This window comes from Monodon monoceros, unplaced genomic scaffold (assembly GCF_005190385.1).
Source record: "Monodon monoceros isolate NGI ecotype Baffin Bay Population unplaced genomic scaffold, NGI_Narwhal_1 Super_Scaffold_1, whole genome shotgun sequence".
NCBI lineage: Eukaryota > Metazoa > Chordata > Mammalia > Artiodactyla > Monodontidae > Monodon > Monodon monoceros.
In genome coordinates, this window is record NW_021703765.1 from 40,564,776 (window position 1) to 40,589,844 (window position 25,069).

General features: G+C 39.2%; 1 protein-coding gene across 2 annotated transcripts in view; it reads left to right on the forward strand.

The window, feature by feature from the left end:
- The window catches only part of KLHL14 (kelch like family member 14), a 100,074-nt gene extending 75,325 nt beyond the window's left edge, over positions 1-24,749 (forward strand). Inside the window, exons 3-8 of one of the 2 annotated variants that reach the window (XM_029225169.1) lie at positions 1,025-1,114; positions 9,193-9,271; positions 16,484-16,674; positions 16,756-16,914; positions 19,930-20,087; positions 22,601-24,749. In XM_029225169.1, coding sequence (XP_029081002.1) covers positions 1,025-1,114; positions 9,193-9,271; positions 16,484-16,674; positions 16,756-16,914; positions 19,930-20,087; positions 22,601-22,741 — 818 coding nt within the window. In that variant the 3' untranslated portion in view covers positions 22,742-24,749. Of the gene's footprint in view, positions 1-1,024; positions 1,115-9,192; positions 9,272-13,047; positions 13,663-16,483; positions 16,675-16,755; positions 16,915-19,929; positions 20,088-22,600 lie in introns of those variants that run through there. The other variant, XM_029225178.1, reaches the window with a different exon arrangement.
- Positions 24,750-25,069: the final 320 nt, after the last annotated feature.

Here is a 25,069-nt window from a genome sequence, read left to right on the forward strand (position 1 = left end):
CATGCATATCACCTCCCCATTTGTCCTCACCTAGATTTAAGGTGCCCATATGATGAGCTGAACAAGGACATCATTTTTCCTACTGGTGTCACTGGGCCCAAACCACTGCCTGTGATATGATAACGAACGCTGTGTAAGTTTACATTCACCGTATGATATAATAATAGCAGAGACTGACACTGCACTGCACACGGGGTGACGGGGGTGTCCTATTCTTGTTGTGTGTGTCCCCAAAGAAAATGTAAATGAGAACAGATCCAGCGAAACCTTTGGTGGGTTTCTGAATCACTCCGCCCTCCTCACAGCCACCACATTTGGGGCAGAGCAGGGCAGGACGAGGGGAATGGGTATTTATGATGTTCCTGACAGTTTTTATCTTTGTTCCAGAAGAGCTCTTAAGCAGATAGATAGAAAATGTGTGATTGTGCTGCTAATGACATTGTACAGGAAATTAAGCGTATACATTTGGAGAAGGCATTAAATCAGCAGGACCTTAATTTAAAAACTTAACACTGTATGGAAATTCAGCTTGCTCGTTGCTGTGGAATAGAAAGCAACCAAGCACCCTGAGTCTGTTTATGGAAAGATTGCCAGCAAGCCAAGTTTGGGCAGAGCAGCTTAATGGCTCCAAGTGGATGCTGGGTTATTTCTTCCAAGAAGTAAGCCCCAGCCCTGACCATTTGGGAGTGTCAGTCATGGTTGTAGACTGCACGATCCCCATCATCAGGCAGGTGAGGAGGACTTAAGAATTGAAAGCAGCCCGACAGGTTGTTCTTGACTAATTTGCAGAATAACATTATGTAAAATTAATCAAAAGGGGTGGGGTTGGCAATTGCTGGGAACACACCGCTGAGCCACTGTGGATTGGTGGGTGCCCCACTCTGCTTGTCTATGTGCTTTTCTTCCTTCTGACTTAGTCTCACGTTTTATACATTTTGGTGAAAGCACATAACTAGTGAGCCAAGGTATCAAGTCCTAAGATGGAAAATTTTATACGTCTTTTTTTTTTTTTTCTCAATTCCAGTTATGCCATACAACAGTGCCCATCACTGCGTTGTGGAGGTGGAAAACTTCCTGTTTGTGTTGGGCGGAGAGGACCAATGGAACCCTAATGGTAACTATTGAACCACTTAACAGTAGGTGCTCGACACGTCTGTGTGTGATGAGAGGTGCCAGCGGCAGTCCACTTTGTAATTACCGTGGAAAACATATTTCTGTGCAGCAGGGACAAACGAAGTAGTCGGTGAAGTGGGCTGGCAGAGGACACACGCAGCAGTGCATTCACTCATGGACTATCTGGGGATTTGGCTCCACCGTGATGCCCAGCCCCTCTCCTGATCCATCCCCTGAGGAGTGCCACCAGTGTAAGCCCAGACTCCCTCAAGGGAGGTAGCAAGCGGCAACTATTAAGAATTCTCACCACCTTCTCCACCACTTTTCTCCCGTTTTATCAGGATAATAATATGCAGTTTCAATAAATAAGCGTTATCTGCTGTCACGCTGTACATGACCTGAGCTGAAGTGCCTTTGCAGCGTTCATTACTTGACACCTGTTCTGGCTGCTGCATCTTCTGCCAGGGCTTCGTCCACAGATTATCCACCATCTTCCCTGTTGATGCGATTACTTCATAACTGTATCACAAAGAGAAAGTCAACATCTGAATACACTTCCCAAGTCCAATGTAGGGAGTACACTGCGCCTTGCAGAACACGCAAAATTATCAAGATATTTTTGGAAATCGTGCACGTGAAGGAGGGGTTGCCCTTGTAGCCTTCTGTGTAACAGAGATCATTATGAGTGAGAAACCATAAAACAGCTTGCGGGTACACAGTTTTGCTTTAAAACCCCAGAGCAGCCAGCTGAAATCACGTATACTGCATATATTTTACGGCGAATGTTCTCTTTCAGCATCTTCACAAAGGCAAATTATAGAAAATTGTTACATCTGTTCACTCCAGAAACTCTTAAAGGCCACCCTCCAAGAACATGTCGTTGAAGGGAAAGGGACATTCTTTCTCCAGATCAGCTTTGTTGCTTCATATCTTTCAGTTTTGGAAAGATGGTTCCAGGGCTTTGGGAGAAACAGATTTGGATCAGGAACTAAAATATTTAGTATCTCTCCTCTAACTTATCTTTGCAATGACTGATTTGATATGTTAAAACAAAACAAAACAAAAACGCTGGCCAATATACAACCCACTGTAAACTCTCCATTTCCTGTTTAACCTCTTCTTCCGAGGAAGTGATTTGAACAGAATAGAGCGTTTGTGAGGAAACAGTACACAGCCAGCAGGTTTATCTAGAAAAGAATCTGCAGAACTTCGTTTTTGGGGTTTTGTTTGTTTGTTTTCTTGAAGGCCAGATGAAAACTAACACATGACAAGAGGAGGCTGGAAAGTCCTGTTTCTTTCCTTTTTTTTTTTTTTGGTCGTACTGTGCGGCATATGGGATCTTAGTTCCCCATCCAGGGATAGAACCCCTTGCAGTGGAAGCACAGAGTCTTAACCACTGCACAGCCAGGAAAGTCCCATGGAAAGTCCTGTTTCTAATGATGGTGCTTTCTCAGCCCACCTCCGTTCCCACGTGGGATAAGCCTCTGCTAAAAGACCAGTCTTGGGGCGACAACTCAGTTTTCACAAATCACTATGAACCTCCCATTCCTGTGAGACAGACCTTAATCAGCAACACAGAAAACCCGCGCCCTGGGTTTACCCCTGCCCCCCACCTCTGCCCAAAATAGCCTGCCACTGCTTACTGTTCAACTTCTATCAGACACACAACCGAGAGGACGGGTGGGGGATTAGGGGCGAGTATAAGGGACATATTCCTTCCTCTTGTCTAGAGAATCGAGATTTTATCATTGAGCTAATTCAGATTCCTATAAAACTATGCCATGCCATTGGACCTCACTGATTTGCCCCCCCACCCCCGACTCCTGAGAGGAGCAGTGATTCAGTTTAAAGCCCTCAACAAATATGCTGTGAGAAAAGACTACAGAAAGCACAGCATTGCATTTCCTGAGGGGGCACCTTTCACTGCCGCCACTCGGCGTGCTCTATGTGAAGACCTGCGTGCCAAGTCCTCGTCAAACCAAAGTACTGAGGCATGGTGTGCTTTGAACAATTACTTCTAACGCCAATCGTATGATTTAATGTGTCTCTTTTGCTTTAGCCGCCAGGAGGCTCAAAATTGAACTTTAGTGAAACTTTAATTACTATATTTTGTTTACTTTTAGCCTCCATATGGGCCTAGCAGCTCACAACTCTCTCTCTCTCTGTAAGACCCTTATTCAGAACTTTGGGAGTTCCACCTGCAAATCTGAGTCATTCCGTCCCTGACTTGTTTCGCCTTTGAGGTCATTTCGTACAGATCGGGGTAAATGCTGATGAGCCACTGATTAGCATCTCCTAAGCACAGGAGAATCGGTCACACTGTGAGGCAAGCAGGCCAGTCTTTTGTACCTCATGTCAACCAATCAGTCATTGGCTGAGGCCTTCCCCCAGGTGGGGGTGAGGGTGGGCAGTGAAGTGGCCTGTTCAGCTGAGGGCAGTTCTCTAGAGAGGGAGCAGCTGTGACCATGAACAACCAACAACCATCAGCTAGGGAACAGGTGTACCAATCTGGTAAAAGTATCTCAGCTAGGTACCAAAACACACATCCACCACCATCCCTTAAATGGTTCCCATGGACTTTCATATTCCATCCATCTGGTCAACCACAGCTGACCGTTTTGGTATTAGTCGTAGTATTTACTGAGTACTCATTATTTCCCAGGAACTTTGCTAAGCACTCATCTGCATCATTTCACTTAATCCTCACAACCATCCCATGAGGCCTGTTGCATGATTGCTCTAGTTTTACTATGAGGAGTCTAAGCCCTAAGAGTTTAAACAACTTGCCAGGACACACAGCTTGCAAGAAGATGAGTGATTCCAACGTAGGTCTGTGTGACTCCAGAGGCTCAGCCTTTAACCGGTGTATCACACTCCCCACCTCACATAACCATATGTATTTAATTAGATACTAAACAACAATTGTGCATTTGCCTTTGATCTTGTGAAATTAAATCAGTATTGTATCACCATGGACAGTGGCTCTTACTGGCTCCCAAAGAGCTCTTCATTATTCCCCATTTAGAAAACCATGAAGGGACACCATCATCTCAAAAATATAGGATTTTCATTTTATAATACCTCATACAACTAAAAAGGAAGCAGTTAATACCAAAACTTATAAAGAACAGCAATCCTGGGCTTCCCTGGTGGCGCAGTGGTTGAGAGTCCGCCTGCCGATGCAGGGGACACGGGTTCGTGCTCCAATCCGGGAAGATCCCACATGCCGTGGAGCGGCTGGGCCCGTGAGCCATGGCCACTGAGGCTGCACATCCAGAGCCTGTGCTCCGCAACGGGAGAGGCCACAACAGTGAGAGGCCCGTGTACCGCACAAAAAAAAAAAAAAAAAAAAAAGAACAGCAATCCTATAATAATATACAACATGCTTTAATTTCACTACTGACAGGGAGGAAAAATTTAAAATCCATGAGTTTAAATGTTATGTATACATCAGTTCCAAAGATGAAATCTTAAGTTAAACTTTAGTTCTTATGAAAATGATGCCTGAGATGCATGCCTTTGAATGAAATACAAAAATGTACATTTCAACACATGCTCATAAAACACAAATATGTACTCATAAAATACAAATATAATTTTATTTACTGATTATCTTGATTACAGGACCAAAATTTGAACTCATAAAACATATGAGTTGCTGGAAATATAAGCAGGATACATACATTTTGTTTCTACTCAGCTATAGATATTAACTCCTATTAACTCCCTTCATGTCATTAGTGATAGACTGCATTGTAATATGCTAATATACATGCATATATTCCTTCAGCGCTCCAACTCACAGAGAACCGATTTACATTTGTCACTTACTGATGATTGACTTCCAAAAAAACTGCCTGCGGGGGATCTCCTTGTCTTCTTGCTTCCTTCCCCTCCACCATTGGCTGAAAACTGCCGCCCCTGCCCCATTTTACCTGTCTCCCAAATGATAGTCAACAACAGGGTCTGGTGACAGGACATCATCAAAAAAGGGAAGAAGTGGAGGAAGGGTTAGAAGAAAATGGAAAAGATGAGAAGAAACTAAAGGAGTGAAGAGTAATCCAAAATTCTATTGCATGTGGCTACCCCTCTCAAGCCTCTAAGTGGTGTCGATGAAAGCCACAAGGAAGAAATGAATATCCCCATTTTATCTCAGTTTCCTCACTCCACTACACTCATTCCTTCTGAGATTTATTATCCCCTCTGCACATCCTTTGCCAACTTTAGAACATTTTTCTTCTTTTTATCTTCCCATCCTCCAACCCTGCCCTTTTTTCACACCATTGTCTCTGCCTCTGGAAACCCTTTCTTCATCTTCCATCGAAATCACAACAGTCCCTGCTTAGCCTTTTCTCTAGTGAAGGCCACTGACATTACCACCAATAAGCAAAGCATATAGCTGATTTCCACTACCAGTGCTCAGCATGTGAAGGCATCTGTCCCATTGCTGAAAGGAGGCATATGTCTTCCTCCAAATGGAAATTCTAAACCAAACTTCACAGAGAAACACTCTTATACGTGGCGTGTATATTCTACATTCCTCTTAACAACACTGATCTTCAGATACATTTGGGAATTAACCTTGAAACCTGACTCTCAAGAATGGCTTTTTTCTACAGGGAGATGATTGCAAATTCTACAAAAGCTTACTTATAAACCAACTCTAGACATAATCCTTCCTTGGGTTGGAGCCTCCCTTTGTGGGATCCAAGTCTTTTGGGTCATACTCACTCCTGGCACTCTTAACTCTTTCTGCAATCCCCAACTCTTACTGTAATCCCCAAATAAAACTTGACTTACCACCCAACCAGGCCATCCAAACCCTCCCATGCAATCCTTGGAACTCATGATCTCACATCAACAAGATCCCTAGAATCCTTAAACTCTTCCCTAAATGGTCCCTTCAGCTTCTTTTCTAATCAAAGCCTGGCTATTCTCTGAGAGGACTGTTTTCCCAGCCACCCTCTTCAATGGGGACTATGTTCTGTTCCCCACCCCCGCCCTTATATTTCACATTATTGGAGGCCGATAGCTTTTCTACTTCTTCTTCATTGCCACTCCCACATCCTTAAAACTCACCACTTTAAAGGATGTCTTCAGATTTTACCACCTGCTGCCCCTTTATGTGGCAGCTACCCACTGTTATCCTGGAAGTGCCACCTCCTTCACTCTACCCTACCACTTTTTCATTGTCCATCATCCCCTCATGCCCTTACTTCCCTCTTTACTGAGCTTATATTCTGTTGCCCATCCGTATAATCACATTAGTGCATACACCTGCAGCCCTCGTGTCCTTCTCTCCTATGATACTTGCCTGGTAATGCCCTGGTCCTGTTTAAACCCAACTTTCTTCCACCTCTTCCCTCCCCCTGAGCAACTAAATGTGGACATAGAAAACCACACGGCCATGCTGGCTACTAATGACCCATGCTGGCTACTAGCCAACTCCACTAAGTTTCCCTGGTCAATGCACTCTTCCACCCTCTGAGTTAATTATTTCACAACTTCTCTCTCCTCAAATACCTTTCTCCAAAACCTGCCTCCTCACACTCAGCTGATAGCCTTTCTTCTTAGTCCAATGAGGACAGAAGCAATCAAAAGATAAAATCTGCATCTTGCTACTACCAAATCCATTGCTACCCGTATATTTTAGATAAAACATATCTCTCTTATTACTGTTTCTGCTCCAACGTAAAGCCTATTCCTCATTCCCTTTTGCCTACTCAAGGACTTTGGAGTACTTCTGAATTGAAAAACACAACCAAGAACTAAATAAAATTTTCTCTCGAGGCTGCATCTTCCTGCTATAATCTTCTTCTTTTTATGTCAAAAGTCCTAAGAAGCATTGCTTATCCTCTTGCCTCTGCTTTCTTACATCTTAGTCTCTCCTGAGGAGTCCCCACGCAGGCTTTCATGCCCTCCTGTCCCCTGAAACAATGCTTGTCATGGTCACCACCAACCCCCATGTTTCCAAATCCTATGGTCAGTTCTCCGTTGCTCACTCCTCTTTTTGAAACACTATTTGACTTGGCTTCTAAAATACCACCATACTTTTCCTCCTGCTTCTGACAATTCCTTTTCTTTGCTAGTTTTTCTTCTTCTCCCCCAGGGCTCATTTCCAGCACTCATTATCTTGCATTTCCATACCCTTTCCCTAAAGAGTTTCATCTTGTTCTTTGATTTTAAACAATATCTCTTGACTAATGACCCCAAAATTTGCACCTGCAGCCTCATTTAGCCAGTGGCCTACCAGCCACTTATGCTTTGAGATCCGATAGTCCTCTCAAGGTTAAATCCAAAACAGTACTCATGGCTTCTCTCCCTAACCCCCCAACTACCCCTGCCTGGTCTTCCCCACCTCGGCAAATTGCATGACCTTCCATCCAGTTCCGCTGGCTAAAAACCTAGCAGTCGTCTTTAATTACTCACTTTTTCTTATACCAATGCTCAATCTATCAGAAAATTTTATTGGCTGTGCCCACAGAATAGATCCCAAACTCGACCATATCTTGCCTCCACCTCCACTCAAGCCAGCTCTTGCCTTGACTGTTGCGATGGCCTCGTGACAGGTCCCCCACTTCCAGAGCAGCCCTTGTACGGTCTAGTTTTTTACACAACAGCCAAAGTGATCATGATAAGAGGTAAATTAGGCCATGTTTCTCATTTGCTCAAAACTTTCCAGTGACTTCCTAATGTTCTTATGACAAAAGACGAAATTTGACACCAGTCCACAAGACACACCGTGTCTGGACCTTGATATACTTCGACTTCTGTCCAAGTCACCCCAGCATTCTTGCTGGTTTTGAATGCATGGCCGGCCCAGGGACTTTATACTCACCTTCCCCACTGCCTGAGACGCTAATTCTGCAGATACTTGCGTGGCTTGCAGAAGATACCTGTGAGCAGGTGACCACCCTACTGAAACTGGCTTCGCCTCTATCAATCCCTGCTTTATTTTTCTTTCTGGCATTCGGTAAAGAAAATATAGCATTATTGTATATGTATTTATTTACAAGTCTGTGTTTATTTACTTACAAGAACGAGGAGTTTGTCTTTCTCGTTTACCAGCATATTCCCAGAACCTAGAACACATAAGACATATAGTGAGCGCTCAATATATATTCTTGCAATTAATAATTGTGTTGTGTGTACATGCCCGTGTGAGTGCGTGTACACACACACACACACAATCCTATCTGTTTATTCCCGTGGTGAAGTTTGGTACCTATATTTCAATGGTTAGTTACACATACATTAATGAAAAACAGACTTTTAGAGTTAAGACCTCAGGCGCTTTAGATGACTGTCATCTCAGTTGCTACACAGAAAATGGAATACACACTTTTGCTCCTATTTCTTGCTTTGGTGTCAATCTGTATGTAAAACAAGATTCATTTTCATACCTTGGAGGCATTACTGTGTTTCTTAGGCTCAACAGAGGAGATAAGCTGGTTAACCAGCTCTGAGGACGCATGTTTCCCATTTCAGTAAATGTACTTGTGATACATCACAGCAACTGTGCTTTCCCCAAATGCACAAACAGAACTTGCATGACAGTCGTAGCCTACAACTGATTTCCTAATGCAAACTCTTATGGTAGTGATTGCTATTGTTTCCCTGGAGACAGAGTGGACTCTTCCACTGCTAGAATTCTTGGATCATTTAGAAAAAGGTTCTATCCAGAGATATCACACAAGTTAGTCTCTGGAACTGATTATGTATAGACAATAACTTCATGTTTTTAAAACCTATAAACACCAAAATACAGAAATTTTACCCTAACTTTGGTAGTCTGATAAGCATACTTGCTTTTATTATTATGGTTGATTTATTTTTATTCCAACTCATCCCCACCCCACAGAAAAAGTGGAGGAGAAAAGAAGAAAAAAAGGAAAAACGTTTGAAGGGGCACATAAATTTTTCTTCTGACTTATCACTCCTCATACTGTGTTAGATAGTCCCTCTACTTAATTCATCTGTTTCTTAAACCTGAGAACAGAGGCATCTTATAAAATACTTTTAAATGTGCAAAACAACAAAGGAATTTAAGTTTTAAGTGTCTCAAATGTATTTTTACAGGAAAACACAGTACGAATTTTGTCAGCAGATATGATCCCCGATTTAATAGCTGGATACAACTTCCGCCCATGCAAGAAAGGTAAGTGTCTATTTCTTAGGTCTGAAACATTTGTGGCTGCTTTACTGGAAGCAAGGATGCTGAATGGTTTTCCGTGATAAGGTACGCTAAACAGAGCCAGTGAAAGTCACAGGAGTCAAATACAAAACCTGGCCTGGCCAACTTAGACTAACTGCCTTATTAACTCAATGGAAAAAATAATCAAATAAGTCAATTATTTGTCCCAATGGAGGAAGAAAAAATTCGTATGACTTGTCTTCCTTTTTTTGTTACTAGTTAAAGTTCACTTTTTTACTGAAGTATAGTTTCTATACAATATAAGTGTACAATATAATGATTCACAATTTTTAAAGGTTATACTCCATGTATAGTTATAAAATATTGGCTATATTCCCTGTGTTGTACAATATATTCTTGTAACTTATTTTATACCTAATAGTTTGTACCTCTTAATCCTGTACCCCTGTCTTGCCCCTCCCCCCTCCCTCTCCCAATTGGTAACCACTAGTTGGTTCTCTATATCTGTGAGTCTGCTGCTTTTTTGTTATATTCAATAGTTTGTTGTATTTTTTGGATTCCACATATACGTGATATCATACAGTATTTGTCTTTCTCTGTCTGACTTATTTCACTTAGCATAATGCTCTCCGTGACTTGTCTTCCTTTTCCACGTTGAATTGGTTTTTGTTTCTTGTTTTTTGTTTTTGGCAAACAGAGCCACAATTTCACTGGCTATTCCACTCTTCTTAGTTATAATATATTTAAATCTTATCATTGAAATATAAAACACCATTCTCACAATGATATGTGTATATTTTGATGCAGAAATTTCAATATTGAAGTTTTTAGGTCTCACAATCTCAAATTCATTGCATTTACCTCCTCAAATATCTCCCCATCATACATTCAAAAACAGTTGATTTGTTAGCTTACAAATAAAAGAGTTTTGCAAAGTGTCCTCTCATTTTTAATGTATGCAGTGTTTATCTCACCCAGTTCTCCTAGTATCAAAGGACAATAAGGCAACTATGTTTATACATATTCAATTCTCCTGACTGTTACTTAGGCAGGACACCATGTCTTAATATGCACATGTAAATTCACATACTAAAGTTTGAACACTTGGTTCTTTTCAAATAATATCTCAACATCCTCTTGAGCAAATTTTCCAATATAATAGTAAGGATAAGCTGCAACCTGTTTCCTCTTCTCGGTTGGACTAAGAAATAATTTTCTTTCTTATTTCCTTCCTAACCTTAACATCTCCTTCTTTAAACATTTAATCAGATTACACTGAGATCAAGTTAAATCCTTAATCATAAATTCAAAGTGAAAAAGAAATTTTCAAATCATACCATTCCTCAAAAAGGTACATTACTACAGAAAGAGAGTACGAATCTCTGCTATAAAGAAACAATACCTAACTTCCCATTCCATATAAGCATATTAAAACTCTCTTTCAGGAGACTAAAAGCTATGCATTGAAAATGATGAGGCACCATAGACACTGTTAGGAATGTCTAGTTGCAAGGTACCTCAAGAAATTATCCTGAGTCAATTAATATCCTGACAAACTTCTCAATCCTCCTGTTGTGTATACACGTATATATAAAAGCCTCTCCTGATGTCTTTCTCCAAAGTACCTTGTTTCTCTCCTTTTGGGGTTATTTTCTAGTTGCTGTTATTGTAGCTGCATCACTTTACCCTTTAATCAAAACCATTCCAAAAAATTTTGTTAAAAAAACATTTTAAAAATACACATCAATAACATGTTTGAAATGTCAGCATCTCATCACTATGGTCGCCTTTGCTGGGGGCTGTTCACCACGATAATTAACCTTCACGCCTTGGGTTTGGGAGGCATAACTCACGTCACGGTCAATTATCTCACTGTAGAGCCCCTAAGGATGAGAAGTATTGCTGCAAAACCTAATTAGTAATTTTTAAAAATGTGTATTGTTTACTTGATATTCTATAATGACTTCCTCTGAGGCATTATGGCCTATCATGGCAGGGTCCTACTTAGACAATTTTTAGCAGCTCATTGACCTGATAAAAAGACCTGCCATGGTCTGTCGGCGCCTGGCAGCCACCGTTGACAGGATGGACTGTTTAACGTTTCTTTCGAAGTCATTATGGTATATCATGTCAGGTCCCTAGTAAAAGAAGTTTGTTTTTAGATTTAGAACAATCAACTCGATAGACCAAATAAAGAGCTCCTTCCAGAGCTGAATGGGAAAAGGCAGATCTCACAAATGCCCAGTCAATCTTCTAGCTCCACATCTCCTATGGGTTGGTTGACCTAGGCAGCAATCCATAACTGAAAATGAAATTTTTCTGTCATCGCCGAGCTTCCATTCAACATAGCAAGTACAGTTAGCTACCAGCATGGTTTAATTGGTGATTAAACAAAGAAGGGAAAAAATACTAAAATATATGAAATATCCTTCAGATCAGAAAAGAGGTTTCTTGAGACATTTAATTGAGTTAATTTTGCATTGTATAGATCATGAGTCAAACTCACCAGAAGTTTCCCACCTCCCTCCTTCCATTAGCTGTTGCCTAACTGCTGAGAAGTTACCAAACTGATTGAGAATAATAGAAACACATTGAAAGCCACCTCTGGGATCACCCACTCTCACAGAGCTGGCTGGGCAAATTCCTAGGATTATCTTACCTAACCAGAGCTTCCAAAAGAATATAATAAAAGTGCAGAACGCCCTCCCAGTTCAGCAGAGAAATGGGCATGTGACCTCCAGGCTCACTCAACCATAGGTCAACTCATGAATTGTATGCCTGCTGCCTATGAGGTTACTGACAGAAGTGATTAGACAAAAATACAAAGATAAATGTAAAGCTGATGAGTTGTTTTGGTCTCAGATTTAGGATTTGATTCTTCAGTAAGAAGAGGGCAAAAATGAACACTTGGATCAATAAAAATGCTTTGGTGACTTTAATGTTGTTTTCAAAAAAAGTAGACATTTTAGGTATTATTCTTGTGGAGATGTTACCCCCTGGCTAGCCTTGGAAACAGAAAAGAAAAAGAAGGGAGGGAGGGAGAGAAAAAGCCATTTGGAGAGCACCAGTAACAAAGTTTAAGTTTCACAGACTAGGTGAAAAGCTGGAAGCAAATACAACAAAGATGTTTCCAAATTTAAATACTATGTTTCTAGCAGCCTTACAAGAAACAATGGGAGACAATATTGTGTTTAAAAAAATCTGTTGTTTTTAACATGCCCGTAGAAGTCAAAAGTTGAAACTGAGATACAATCTCAGTTTTCTGACCTAAGGGTCAGAAAGAAGCTTTAAAGATCTGTACAATACACAGGTTTAAAGTATATTTGTAGAGGTCAATGGTAGTCTTTTTAAACTTATCTCAATTCATTGAATATCCTCTCTGGCATTGGGACAGGGGATGGAGGGGTGGAGGAGGGAGAGAAGAACAATTTGTAATACAAATAGTGTAATTCCATTTAAAAATCTTCAATAATCTTGAGCTTCCTTTTTCCCCCGAAATAAAACAGCCTAATCAGGTGTGCTCTTCATGTGGGTAGGTGGGGCAGGGAGCATTCCCAGGAGAGACCTGGTACTGTAAAATTTTAGCCTCCAGCAAATGTTCACAGTTGCTGATAGACCATTAACTATCCAGTGTTTCTATAATGCATTTCGTGAATTCTCACTTTGGGCATGCAAGGGAATAAGTCAGAGACTCAGAACCTTCGCTATTAAAATTTCTGCATAAAAATGCACTTTTAGTCAGGAAGTGAAACCTACTGATTTTTTTTTCCCCCGTTCAGAACCTAACAGTGACACTGTGTGGATAAAGCTAGGAGTACACGGAGCATCAGATTAAGAACGCCTGGGCTAAAAATTGAGAGTTCCGACAGGCTTCCTCGGGTTAAGAGAGGAAGGAAGGAACCAGAACAGAAAGAGTGAGAAAACTGAACTTTGGACAAGATAAAAGGAGTTCACACTGCCAAAAGAAGATCTTTCTCTTATTCTCCACTATCTAAACTTCATTAAATAGAGGATTTTCATACTTGTCATGACTAACATTTTTCTCTTCTAAACCAGAATATAGTACACAATACATAGAAGAACTCAGAATATAGTATGTTACCCACATGGTCCAAACTATGGGATTGGCCCACTAAAGATAGCCTATTAGTAAAGTTAGTAAATTAATTATTTCAGACGCTCCAAAACCTGTCATAGAATCATATGGAAGAGGGATACTGACCTACCCTTGTGTCAATGATGCAAAGAAATATCTGTGTTACTTAAGTACAGATTTTTGTAGACATGAGTCGGTCTTTTCAATCAAATATTTTTAACTTGAGAAGGTAAAAGCGCTAGTAAAATAACCTTGACCTATCATATTCAATAAGAGAGCAATTGAAATCTGGTTAGAGAAATGGAAGGAACCAGTGGTCCATCTGTGTGCACTTAATTTTGCTATTGTTATTAAACCTAATTTTATATTTAGATGAGTTTTTACTTCTTTACACCAGGAAATCCCAAATTTTTTAGGTTATTAATCCCCTTGATAATATGATTAAAAACTTCCCCCCAAAACCTTTCTCCAAACATATTCCAAAAAATGCACATATATACATATACATATATATATATAATATATGACATTTTATTAAAAAATTCTTTTTACAATTTCAGAGCTTCATATATCCCTCAGAAGACATGGGCCCAGGATAACAACAACCCTTATTTAATGAAATCTATCTCACTTGCTCTTTATTCTCCTTCCTACTTTTATCCTTCTGTCTTTTTCCTTTCATCATCTTTCTGTGTTTTGCACAGCACATATTTCTTTCAAAACCATCAATAAAATATAGGAAAAAAAAAACATAGCCAAAATATTACTCTCAAACTATCAATGATGCTAACAATTCTAGGACTATCCAGAAAAACTGAACCTTACGATCTAGCAATCCCACTTTCGCATATACTGGATCCAAAGGAACCAAAATCAGTAACGTGAAGAGATATCTGCACTCCCATGTTCACTGCAGCATTATTCACAAGAGCCAAGATATGGAAACAACCTAAGTGTCTGCTGACAGATAAATAGATAAAGAAAATGTGGTGAATATATAGAATGGAATATTATTCTGCCATAGAAAAGAAGGAAATCCTGCCGTTTGCATGACAAACATGGATGAAACTGAAGGTGATCATGCTAAGTGAAATGCCAGACTGAGAAAGACAAACACTGTATGATATCACTCATATGTGGAATCTTATTTTAAAAGTCAGACTTAAAGAACAGATTAGAATGGTGGTTGCCAGGGGATAAGGGTGGGGAAAATGGGGAGAGATTGGTCAAAGGGTACAAACTTCCAATTATAAGTAAATTCTGAGGATCTAATGTACAGCATGGTAACTATAGTTAATAATACTGTATTGTTTACTTTAAATTTGCTGAGAGAGTAGATCTTAAGTGTTCTCACAAGAAAAAAAGTTACTACATGAGCTGGTGGATGTGTTAATTAATTTGATTGTGAAAATCATTTTACAGTGTATGCACAAATCAAATCATCACATTGTACCCTTTACGTGTATTACAGTTTTGTCAATTATGCCTCAGGAAAGCTGGAAAAAGTAAAATAAAACTGCATATATCACCATCCATAACATATGCCATACATTTATGGTATAAATTATATAAAAACACTAAAGAATTTAGTCATCACTTAAAATACTATTCGGAAAAGTTTATATGCAAACATCTTGATAGCTGATTTTTAAAACCTTTTTATCCAAATAATATCAACCGATAGCTCCTGAGCATGAACAAAACGTTGGACACTATGACAAACACTTTACGCGTGTGTTCACAAATAACCCCATGAGGAAGGTACCATCATAATCTGTATGTTACAGATGAGCAATCTGAGGCTGAGGGGGTTAAGTAACATGTCAAAGCCCACACACCCAATAAGTCATATAGCCAGACAATCTGATTCCAGAGAACAAACTGTTCATCAAGATGCTATATACTGCTTCCCAGAGGTTTTGACACTTAGTAAACACAACTTGGAAAATCTCCAAACAATATAGGTTTACCTGATTTAAAACCTCTAGGGCTCCTCATTTTGCTGTTGACATTGCCCAAGAGTCTTGGCATCAATTTTTATAAAGACCATTAATTCAATAAACATAAATTATGTTCTCTGAGGGGCTTGGCACTTTACGATTGTACTTTTTTCAGTATTGAACCATATGTTATCCTTATGAAGTATATTATTCCAGTAACATGAATGAGAAAAAAAGAAGCAAAAGGTCAAGGACTTGCTTAAGATTTCATCCTAGTCATCCTAACTCCAAATCTTTGAGTCCTCTTCCAACCTCTTTTCTCCCTCAGCTCTCATATATTATTAGTAACTAAGCCTTACATCCTCCTTTAAAATATCCTGCATCACCTCTTATCATGTCTTCTACTAAAATTCTAATTCAGGTCCTCAATCTCTCACTCCTAGATTATATTCTCCCTCAGAACTGGCCTCCCTGTCTCCAGTCCTTTCAACACAGCTTGCATGTCTTTTGCCTTTGATGGCAGGTGGGATAACTTAATAAATAGTCTGTCTTGAAAAGAGACTTTAAAATACCCTTATAGGTTCCTGAGAATCAACACCAAAAACTACACAGATGAAGTTCCTAATATGGGTTATATAAGAGCAAGATTTCAACACTATATTCAGTTGAAAAAGTTTCTCTATTTGCAGTCGTACTAGGAGGAAAAAAGAAAAAAATGATAATTGAAGAAAAATTTTGATGATGTAGTTCTCTTATAAATTGGGAACAATGACCCTTGAAGGACCATAAAGAAAGTGAATGTCAAGATAATTTATTATTGTTGCATTATCTACCTCATTTTTCACTTTGTCTTACTGAGCTGTGATATCCTTACAAGGTACCAAATATCCCAAACATTAGTGAACACTTTAACAGTGTATAAAAAGCAACATAAAAGAGCTGAAACAAAGAGTTCGTGAATGTCTCCTCTACTGTGACTTTAGTATCCATAATCTTAACCAGCATGGGCACTGCAGATGGTTGCTGTACAAGGTCTCAGATTTAGAAGGGAGCTATACGTGTAATTTCCAAAGGTCTGCACCCCTTTCTGAAGCAGGCTGTCCTCACTTCCCGTGACTGACTGGGCTCCTTTTGTGATTTACATTGGGTTGTTTTGTTTTTTGGTTTTTTTCATTGTAGAAGAGCCAGTTTCTATGCATGTCGGTTGGACAAACATTTATACGTTATTGGTGGACGGAATGAAACTGGCTACTTGTCCAGCGTGGAGTGCTATAACCTAGAAACAAATGAATGGCGTTATGTGTCCCCTTTGCCACAGCCTCTGGCAGCTCATGCGGGAGCAGTGCACAATGGGAAAATATACATTTCAGGCAAGTCATTCATCCACTTTGTGTTACAAAGTTCAGTTCCAAGGCATTTTCTTGACTTGTGTGTCTATGCTTAATTCACAGGGGGTGTACACAATGGAGAATATGTCCCATGGCTATATTGCTATGACCCCGTCATGGATGTCTGGGCTCGAAAACAAGATATGAACACAAAACGGGCCATCCACACTTTGGCTGTAATGAATGATCGCTTGTATGCAATTGGAGGAAATCATTTGAAAGGTCTTTTTTTTTTTTAATCACAATAACATTTGCATCTCATGTTTCTTGCTAAGGGGGTTTCTCGTTAGATAATCATAGTTAACCAAGTAAAAAGGTTGACCAAATAAAATCTACTCTTTGCAAATTAGCAGTACCCTTGGGCAAGCACTTATTTTGGCTCTCCTGCAGATAGGATTATTTTGAAGTTACCACATACATTAAAGAAATGAATAATGATGTCTACAGAAAATTAAAAAAACTAGAGCATTAATAACTGAAAAGCACAAACAATTTGTTGTAACAATGAATTCAGTAAAATAAATTATTCCTTATCACCAAAATTATAGTAATGGATTTTTTCCAGAAAATTGTTTTTGTAATAATCATAAAGAACTTTAGTCAGAGAAGCACAAAGAAGCGTGTATGTGATTTTTCTTAAAGAAAACAGTAGAATTTCATGTCTAAATTTAGAATTATTTCTTTGAAGAGTTGAATATCAAGCCATCTATGATTCTCAATTCTTTCCATTTGCTTTTTTAATCAGTAACATTTAAAGCAGAGTCTTTTTAGAGCCATATTTTGGCTTGTTTCCCTCCTCGTGTATGTATGTGACTGCAACTTTTTTGTAGTTTGTGTGCATGTGTGTAACACTGAATTTGACAGGAAAGTGGAGAGACCTGTGATACTGAGAACGTTATTGAACTGCTTTGAGCTTCCGTTTTCTCATCTGAAAATGAAGAAGGTGGTCAAGTTGTTCTCTAAAATCTCTTCCAGCTCTGACTGTCCATGATCTTTGAAATTGAACAAAATGAGAAACAGGCCATCTGGGTATGGCACATAAGGCGATTCTGTGCATTTATTTTCCAATCATATACCCATCTTAAACCATGAGTTAGATATAGACATTTTTTCTCTTTTTCATAATACATATTTACCCCTAAATGTAATAAATACTGGACAAGTATAATTTTTAAATAAGTATTTCCAAGTTCATATTCAATCAGAAATGACAATATTCTGGTCTAGATCTGCTTCTCACCTTAGAGGTCTCCTCAGTGGAAGGGAATTTATCTTTACTGCTTCAGACTCTTCCCATTTCATTCTTTTTTGCTATCACTGGTGCTCTTTCATTTCAATCCATACTCCATTCATTCCTTTACATCAACGTATTTTATATTAACTTTGTAGCTTTCTGCATTAAAATATGACTTCTACTAATTTCTTTTGCACAAGAATGCCTAATATTTTAGGAACTTTCAGTATTTAAGGTTATACTTGGACAGAAAAGACTTACGTAGTGACAACCTAAATGAAAAATAGCACATGCACATCAGAATTAGGTTAGCTCAGGAGGACATTGTGAAAGGGGGAAAGAGTATGGATTTTGCATCTAAGCCTGGGTCTGAATCCCAGTTATGTACTTAGAGTTGTGTGATCTTACTCTAGACATTTACCTCATGTCTGTAAAAAAGGGGTAATTATCCTTTCCTTGGTAATTGTGAGGGTTATAGTCAACGTATGTACTCGGTACAGCGAAGGCACACATATCCTCATAGATGCCACTAGGGAAACTTGCCCAAATCCCCATTTCGTATAAATGCTTCCACAATTATCATCGAACTCTTAATGGTAAAGGAAAGGATTACATCACAGGGTCGCAGTAAGCACATTGCTCTGTTGCTCCCTTATGTGATTTATTTTATGTAAAAAGTTAGTGGCCTGCACATAGCACAGGGAGATCAGCTGGGTGCTTTGTGACCGCCTGGAGGGGTGGGATAGGGAGGGTGGGAGGGAGGGAGACGCAAGAGGGAAGTGATATGGGAACATATGTATATATATAACTGATTCATTTTGTTGTAAAGCACAAGCTAGCACACCATTGTAAAGCAATTATACTCCAATAAAGATGTTAAAAAAAAAAAAGTTAGTGGCCTGAAATAGTCTGTCCACCACTTCAAGAGTGAAAATTTTTCTGATTTTTGGTCTATCTCTTTAATTACTTTGAAGAGACCGGTATGTTGACTAATTTACCATATGTGTTGTGATTGTCAGCTAGCAAACATCCATAGCATGTGTTTAACCATTAAAAAAAAAAAAAAATCCTTAAGGGTTTGGTCTGCTCGGTGACCCTGGCTCCCATTAAGGATTTTTCACTCCCTAAATGAAAGGCAGGGCTTCAGTGGAGTCTGGGGAAATGAGTTGTTCTCTGCAACCTAGTTACTGCTCCAGCCACTGAGAAATTTTATCAAAAGTGGGAAAAGTCTTTCAGAGGACGATAGCCCCCTACTCTAAACCTGGATCCTTAGTAGATGCTGGAAACCATTCACATCATCACAGCTGTTTATACATATAGTCAGACTGTAAAGAAAAGAAAAAAGTAAAAGATTTTGAGAGAACTGAATATTCACTTAAGAAAAGCAATAAAGTTTAGTCTGTAAAAGTGTGACCTTTGAAGCCTGTTCACCCGGATTCAAATCTCAGCCTATCTAATGGCTGTATGACTAACTCAGGTCATTAACTCCCTCTGTTCCTCAGTTTCTCCTCTATAAAATGAATATAATGGTATCTATAGGATGCTTAAGGGGGTTAAATGAACTCCTTTATACAAAGCACTTAGAAAACAACCAGCTTATTGTAAGCAGTCTATAAAATGCTTGCTTTAGCTATTACCATTTTAAATCTTTTTAAATAAGGTTTAAATAAACCTTTATTGATACTCCAAGGTAAATCAGCTTTTACCGATGACATCTAGCCAGGCATTTTTGCTTTAAAGTAATCCAAAGCATTCAGGGTTGGAGTGTCGGTGGCCAGGTGGAGTCGGGGGGGGGGGGGGGGGGGAGGGTTGTTTGTTTGTCTGTTTGTTTCTTAGGTCTTTCTGACATGTCTCGCAATTTCACCAGTCAGCTTATACATGTGTCTTCAAAGACACAATTATCTACTTCTTGGCCCTAGTCCTTTTGCAAAAAGAAGCCCTAGCCTTAAATTGGGACCCTGAGAGTTTATTCTTTGGTGATTCCATTTTGCTCTGTCACTTAGGTTTCTCCCACCTCGATGTAATGCTCGTGGAATGCTATGACCCAAAAGGTGACCAGTGGAATATTCTCCAGACTCCCATTTTGGAGGGTCGCAGTGGTCCTGGCTGTGCAGTGCTAGATGACAGCATTTACCTTGTGGGAGGCTACAGCTGGAGTATGGTAAGTGTCCACATTCACCTCCTCCTCCTTTTTATTTGTGCTTCCTTTTTGTTTCTCTCCAAATGTGTTACCACCCACACAAGTACCTTTTAAGAGTAACATGTTTATATGCACGCAGTAAATTGCTTTAAGCTGTAAAATAAACTCAGTGCAGTCGCTGTAGAGCTGTCTTGCTATCTGGTCAATTGTATCCAGTAGCTCTCTGCTTCCCTCCCACCCCCATGCTCTCCAACTAAAAGTCAGACCGAAGTGGTTTTTACAAATGTTCTATTAAAACTGTTTGACTGGGAGAGTGAAAAGTTTCTGACCAGCTAAGCATAAGAAATGGAAATTAATTGTTCAGTTACCCACAAATTCTATTTAGGATTATGTAACTTGCCATTGCTTTCCACTTTCGCCTCGCTTTATGATGAAAATTTCTAAACATACACAGAAACTGAGGGCTCAATGGGCCCTTGTTAACGCACCATCCAACTTTGACATCCATCAGTGCTTTGCAGTACTGACTTCATCTATCCTCCCTTTGAAAAATTTTGGTTGAAGCAATTTGAAGCACATTCTAGACATGTTAATTCACCCTAAATGCTTCAGTATTCCTCTAAAAATAAAAAATCACTTGTTTATGTAAACACACTATCATTATCACACTCAGTAAAATTAACAATAATTCCTTTACATGCAATCCATTTTCAAGTTTATCCCATTGACTTGAATAAAAATGTATTTTTCAAATTGATATGTTCAAATCAGGATCCAAGAAGTCTCACTTGGGGGCTTCCCTGGTGGTGCAGTGGTTGAGAGTCCGCCTGCCGATGCAGGGGACACGGGTTCGTGCCCCGGTCCGGGAAGATCCCACGTGCCGTGGAGCGGCTGGGCCCGTGAGCCATGGCCGCTGGGCCTGCGCGTCTGGAGCCTGCGCTCCGCAACGGGAGAGGCCACAACAATGAGAGGCCCGCGTACCGCAAAAAAAAAAAAAAAAAAAAAGTCTCGCTTGTATTTGGTTATTATATCTCTTACAATCTGGAGGATTACTCCTGCCCCTCTTCCTGTCCCATGCCATTGTCTTGTTGAAAAAGCAAGGTCAGTTATCTTATAGAATATCTGATACTCTCGAATGGCCTAATGATTTCCTATGTTGTCATTTAAAAATAGTCCTCTGTCTCCCTATTTCCTATAGACTGGAAGCTAGAGATAAGGACTTAAGTTCAGCTTTTCTCTGTTTTAAATTTTTTTGTTATTTATGTACCATTTATTTATTTATCTATTTATTTATTTGTCTATTTATTTTAGTGAGAACACGTAAGGAGGTGGCTGTGTAATTCAAACATCACATCAGAAGACACATAGGGTCTAATGGTCTACACAATCACTTTTTAAATGATGACCATTCCTATATTTTCCTATTTATGTGTGTTGGTTTTATAAGATTAATTTGGGATTTTAATAATATTAATTAGTTTTATTTCTTTTGCATCCAACAAGATTGTTATATAAAGTTTGGAGGAGCTTTAAAAAGCTATTAGTTATTTGGAAGTGAATGTGTATTGACATATATCACTAGATATTGGTACATGTGCTCTTTCGCTAGTGGAAATTGATAGCTGCAAGAGTATGTATGTTTAGATCCAGACACCAGGAATACACTTTCAGAAAACGATTATGTTGGTTGGGATTTTTGTTTGTTTCTTGCCTATGGTAAAAACAAAGCTGCTTTGGTTTAGGAAGGGAAATATTATACAAGCACTAGCCTCAGAGGTTGACAAAGGAGACAAGATTAAAGACATTTTTTATTTCTCATGTGGCCTTTTCAAAATAAATAAGTCAATGTGTGAAGAAGTTGGCACGTCTTCATTTCCAGTTTATTTTAAACTGGCTTTGAACCCCATCTCTGATTCTCTATAGTAGTAAGATAAAAATGGAAAAGTGAGGTGACAATCTAAAATCCAATTTACTTCTTTTATTTGAATATTTAGGATAGGGCTTCCCTGGTGGCGCAGTGGTTGAGAGTCCGCCTGCTGATGCAGGGGACACGGGTTCGTGCCCCGGTCCGGGAAGATCCCACATGCCGTGGATCGGCTGGGCCCGTGAGTCATGGCCACTGAGCCTGTGCGTCCGGAGCCTGTGCTCCACAACAGTGAGAGGCCCACGTACCGCAAAAAAAAAAAAAAAAAAAAAAAAAAAAAACACAGAATATAAAAGATAAATTTTTTTTTAAACTTAAACCAGAGGGATAATTTCCAAGTTGAGGTAAGTTATCATAAGGGATTTATAAATCATCTAGGGTGTTGTAGGTGCTTGACTTTTATTATTAGTCACATACACATACAAAAACCCAGATTTTGAAATCTTGCCAATCCCAAATTTTTCCTTAGAGTACAATGGTTTAAGATCCATTGCTTTCATTTGGAATTTTTTTAGCAAGAGCAGAGAAAAAATATTGTCTTCTTAATGTAAATGTGATAAATAAGCTTGCTGTGGCAATTCTCTAAAGGCTCTCTGCTCTGCCATTCCAGGGAGCCTACAAGTCATCTACAATATGCTATTGTCCAGAAAAAGGCAGCTGGACAGAACTTGAAGGAGACGTAGCAGAACCACTGGCAGGCCCAGCCTGTGCAACAGTTATCCTGCCTGCCTGTGTACCTTACAACAAATAACACCAGGAAACCCTGGAATGAACAGTATCGCATTCTAGGAAGCAATGACAGGTGACATCGCTATTATAATAGGAACAATACATCCTAATGGTACAACTGCCGAAACTCCATTCTTGGTTTCTGATGATTTACAAGAAGCTACAAAAGAAAAAGACCTGTCCTTGAACAGGTACTCTGTCTGTAACTCGGATTACACCGAACTTCCTGTGGTGATAGACTCTTCCATTTCAGACTGGTTTTAACTTGTCCCAGCTTTATAAAAACTCCTCACATGGATCTCAACTTTCAAAAGGAGAAAGATAAAATACAGGAGAGTGCCCCCCAGAGAGACCTAAGATCAGTATTGTGCATTGTAGTCTACCTGCATGTGATCTATGTTGAAGTTTTGGGGATATTGTGTTCATGAATGATTCAAAATTTGACCCACCAAAATACTCACACTGCATTACAAAAATTGCCACTTGATTCTGTATTCCTAACCTGTGGCGACTTCACAGATTCCGTAGGCAACACAGTTATAGAAAATCATAAAAGATTAAAGAGGAACATTTTTGTTTCCATATAACTTCATTTCATATACCTTTTGCCCCTTACAGCACCTCGTGGGAATGTAGAAGAGAAAGATATTGGCTCTTGTAGCAATTGCTTTCTGCCCTGTAGGTTCCAGGCTAGCCAGAGTCATAATTTCTGTGTCCTCAGTTTTATCTGAAAGATTAAGACAAAATACGGTGTGTCACCATTCAGTTTATAGAGGCTCACGCTTTCTCATGTGGAGCAGCATATTAAGTCATGAATACACCTGGTCTTTGCTTCGAAAATATAGGACTGACAAAGACAGTCATGCAATATTGAATATTCTGTAAATAGCACATCTGGCCCAAACTTAACCCCTAATGAAAACTGAGAGATTGCTTTCGGAAATTCAGGGACGAAAAGACAGATTTCTCTTAAGAACTGTCCCCTTTTCTCTCTGTCCCTAAAACACACAACTTGAAGAGCCTCAGGAGCAAACCATAGCTCCTAACAAAATACCTCCCCCTCTTCCTCACCTTCGGCTCTAAAAAAAAGCTCTAGATGTGGCTCTAGAAAAGCCCATGACGGACCCTCCTTCTTTCCCGCAACTCATCACATTTCTTTGTTATCACCAGAGACGCCTGGGCTCAGTTAAGCGAGCAATAGCTAGCTGTCTTGAGAAGCATGAGGAATTTAAGAGCAGAATGTCAGGAGAGCATGAGACAGTGTCCATGCGGCCCATCAAAAGAGAAAAACTAGCAGGAACACGGATTTGCTTTTCAAGCTCTTCAGAGCTGGCACAACAATAGTTAGGAATAAATCAAAGCCTAAAATATTTTGTGAATCACCCAGAGATGTTGTTGAATCCCTCAACAAGGGTGTCTTTCAAAAACAACCTCACAGGGAAGCCACAGATTAAAAATGTCTTGGTGATAAGTTTTCACCGTGGAGCATGTCCAGATGGATGGGTGTACTAGAATCCAATGCCGTTTCTACAGTAAAGTGCAATCTTTGTTGTTTTTGTATTTATTTGTATGTTCAGATCCAAAGGATCCGTTGTAAAAATATATATATAAATATATATATATATCCAGTGCAATCAACTTTCATTTCTTTTTCCTTGATCACTTATGAGTATATAGAAAAAAAGAAAAGTTACAGTACTTTGTGAGAAAATCCCATCTGACGTCATGAGGAATACAAGGTCTCCTTCAAAACCTTTTATCGTCAACGGTCCCCATTTCTTCTGAAAGTCACCATTTATACAAGGGTATTTGCTTTCCTTGGACTTGTTCATTTAATTTTTATTTCTAGCCAAAATAAATAAAAGCATTTATGAGAACTATAAGTAAAGCTTTCTGTATTTCAGAAAGGCACAAACTATTAGAAAGTGAAAAGTGAATAAATAAGTCACAGAGAATGTAAATTTTGTACAGTATTAGAATGTGTAAATGAAGCTTGCTTGGAAGGGGAAAACTTTAAATAAAAACTTTATGTACTAATTCAACTGTCTCTCCTATTCTGACCTATAAAGCATGTGTATAAATCTACACATTAACTTGTTTGAAGGTTTGTAATAGGTAAATGCATAAATATTTTTATTCTGCAGATATACTTTACAAGTTTATTTAGCTTCCTGGCAGTATGTAGTATGTATGTAGTACGGACAATGTGAAAAATTATGGAATGTTTCAGAGAAAAGTGTTGTGAGTTAAAAATCATGAATTGAATCTGGTTTTTCCACTGTAAGAGTGTTGCAGTGAGGCATACTTAAGATCTGATAACCAAGTATTTATAGAAATTGTTAGAAGCACC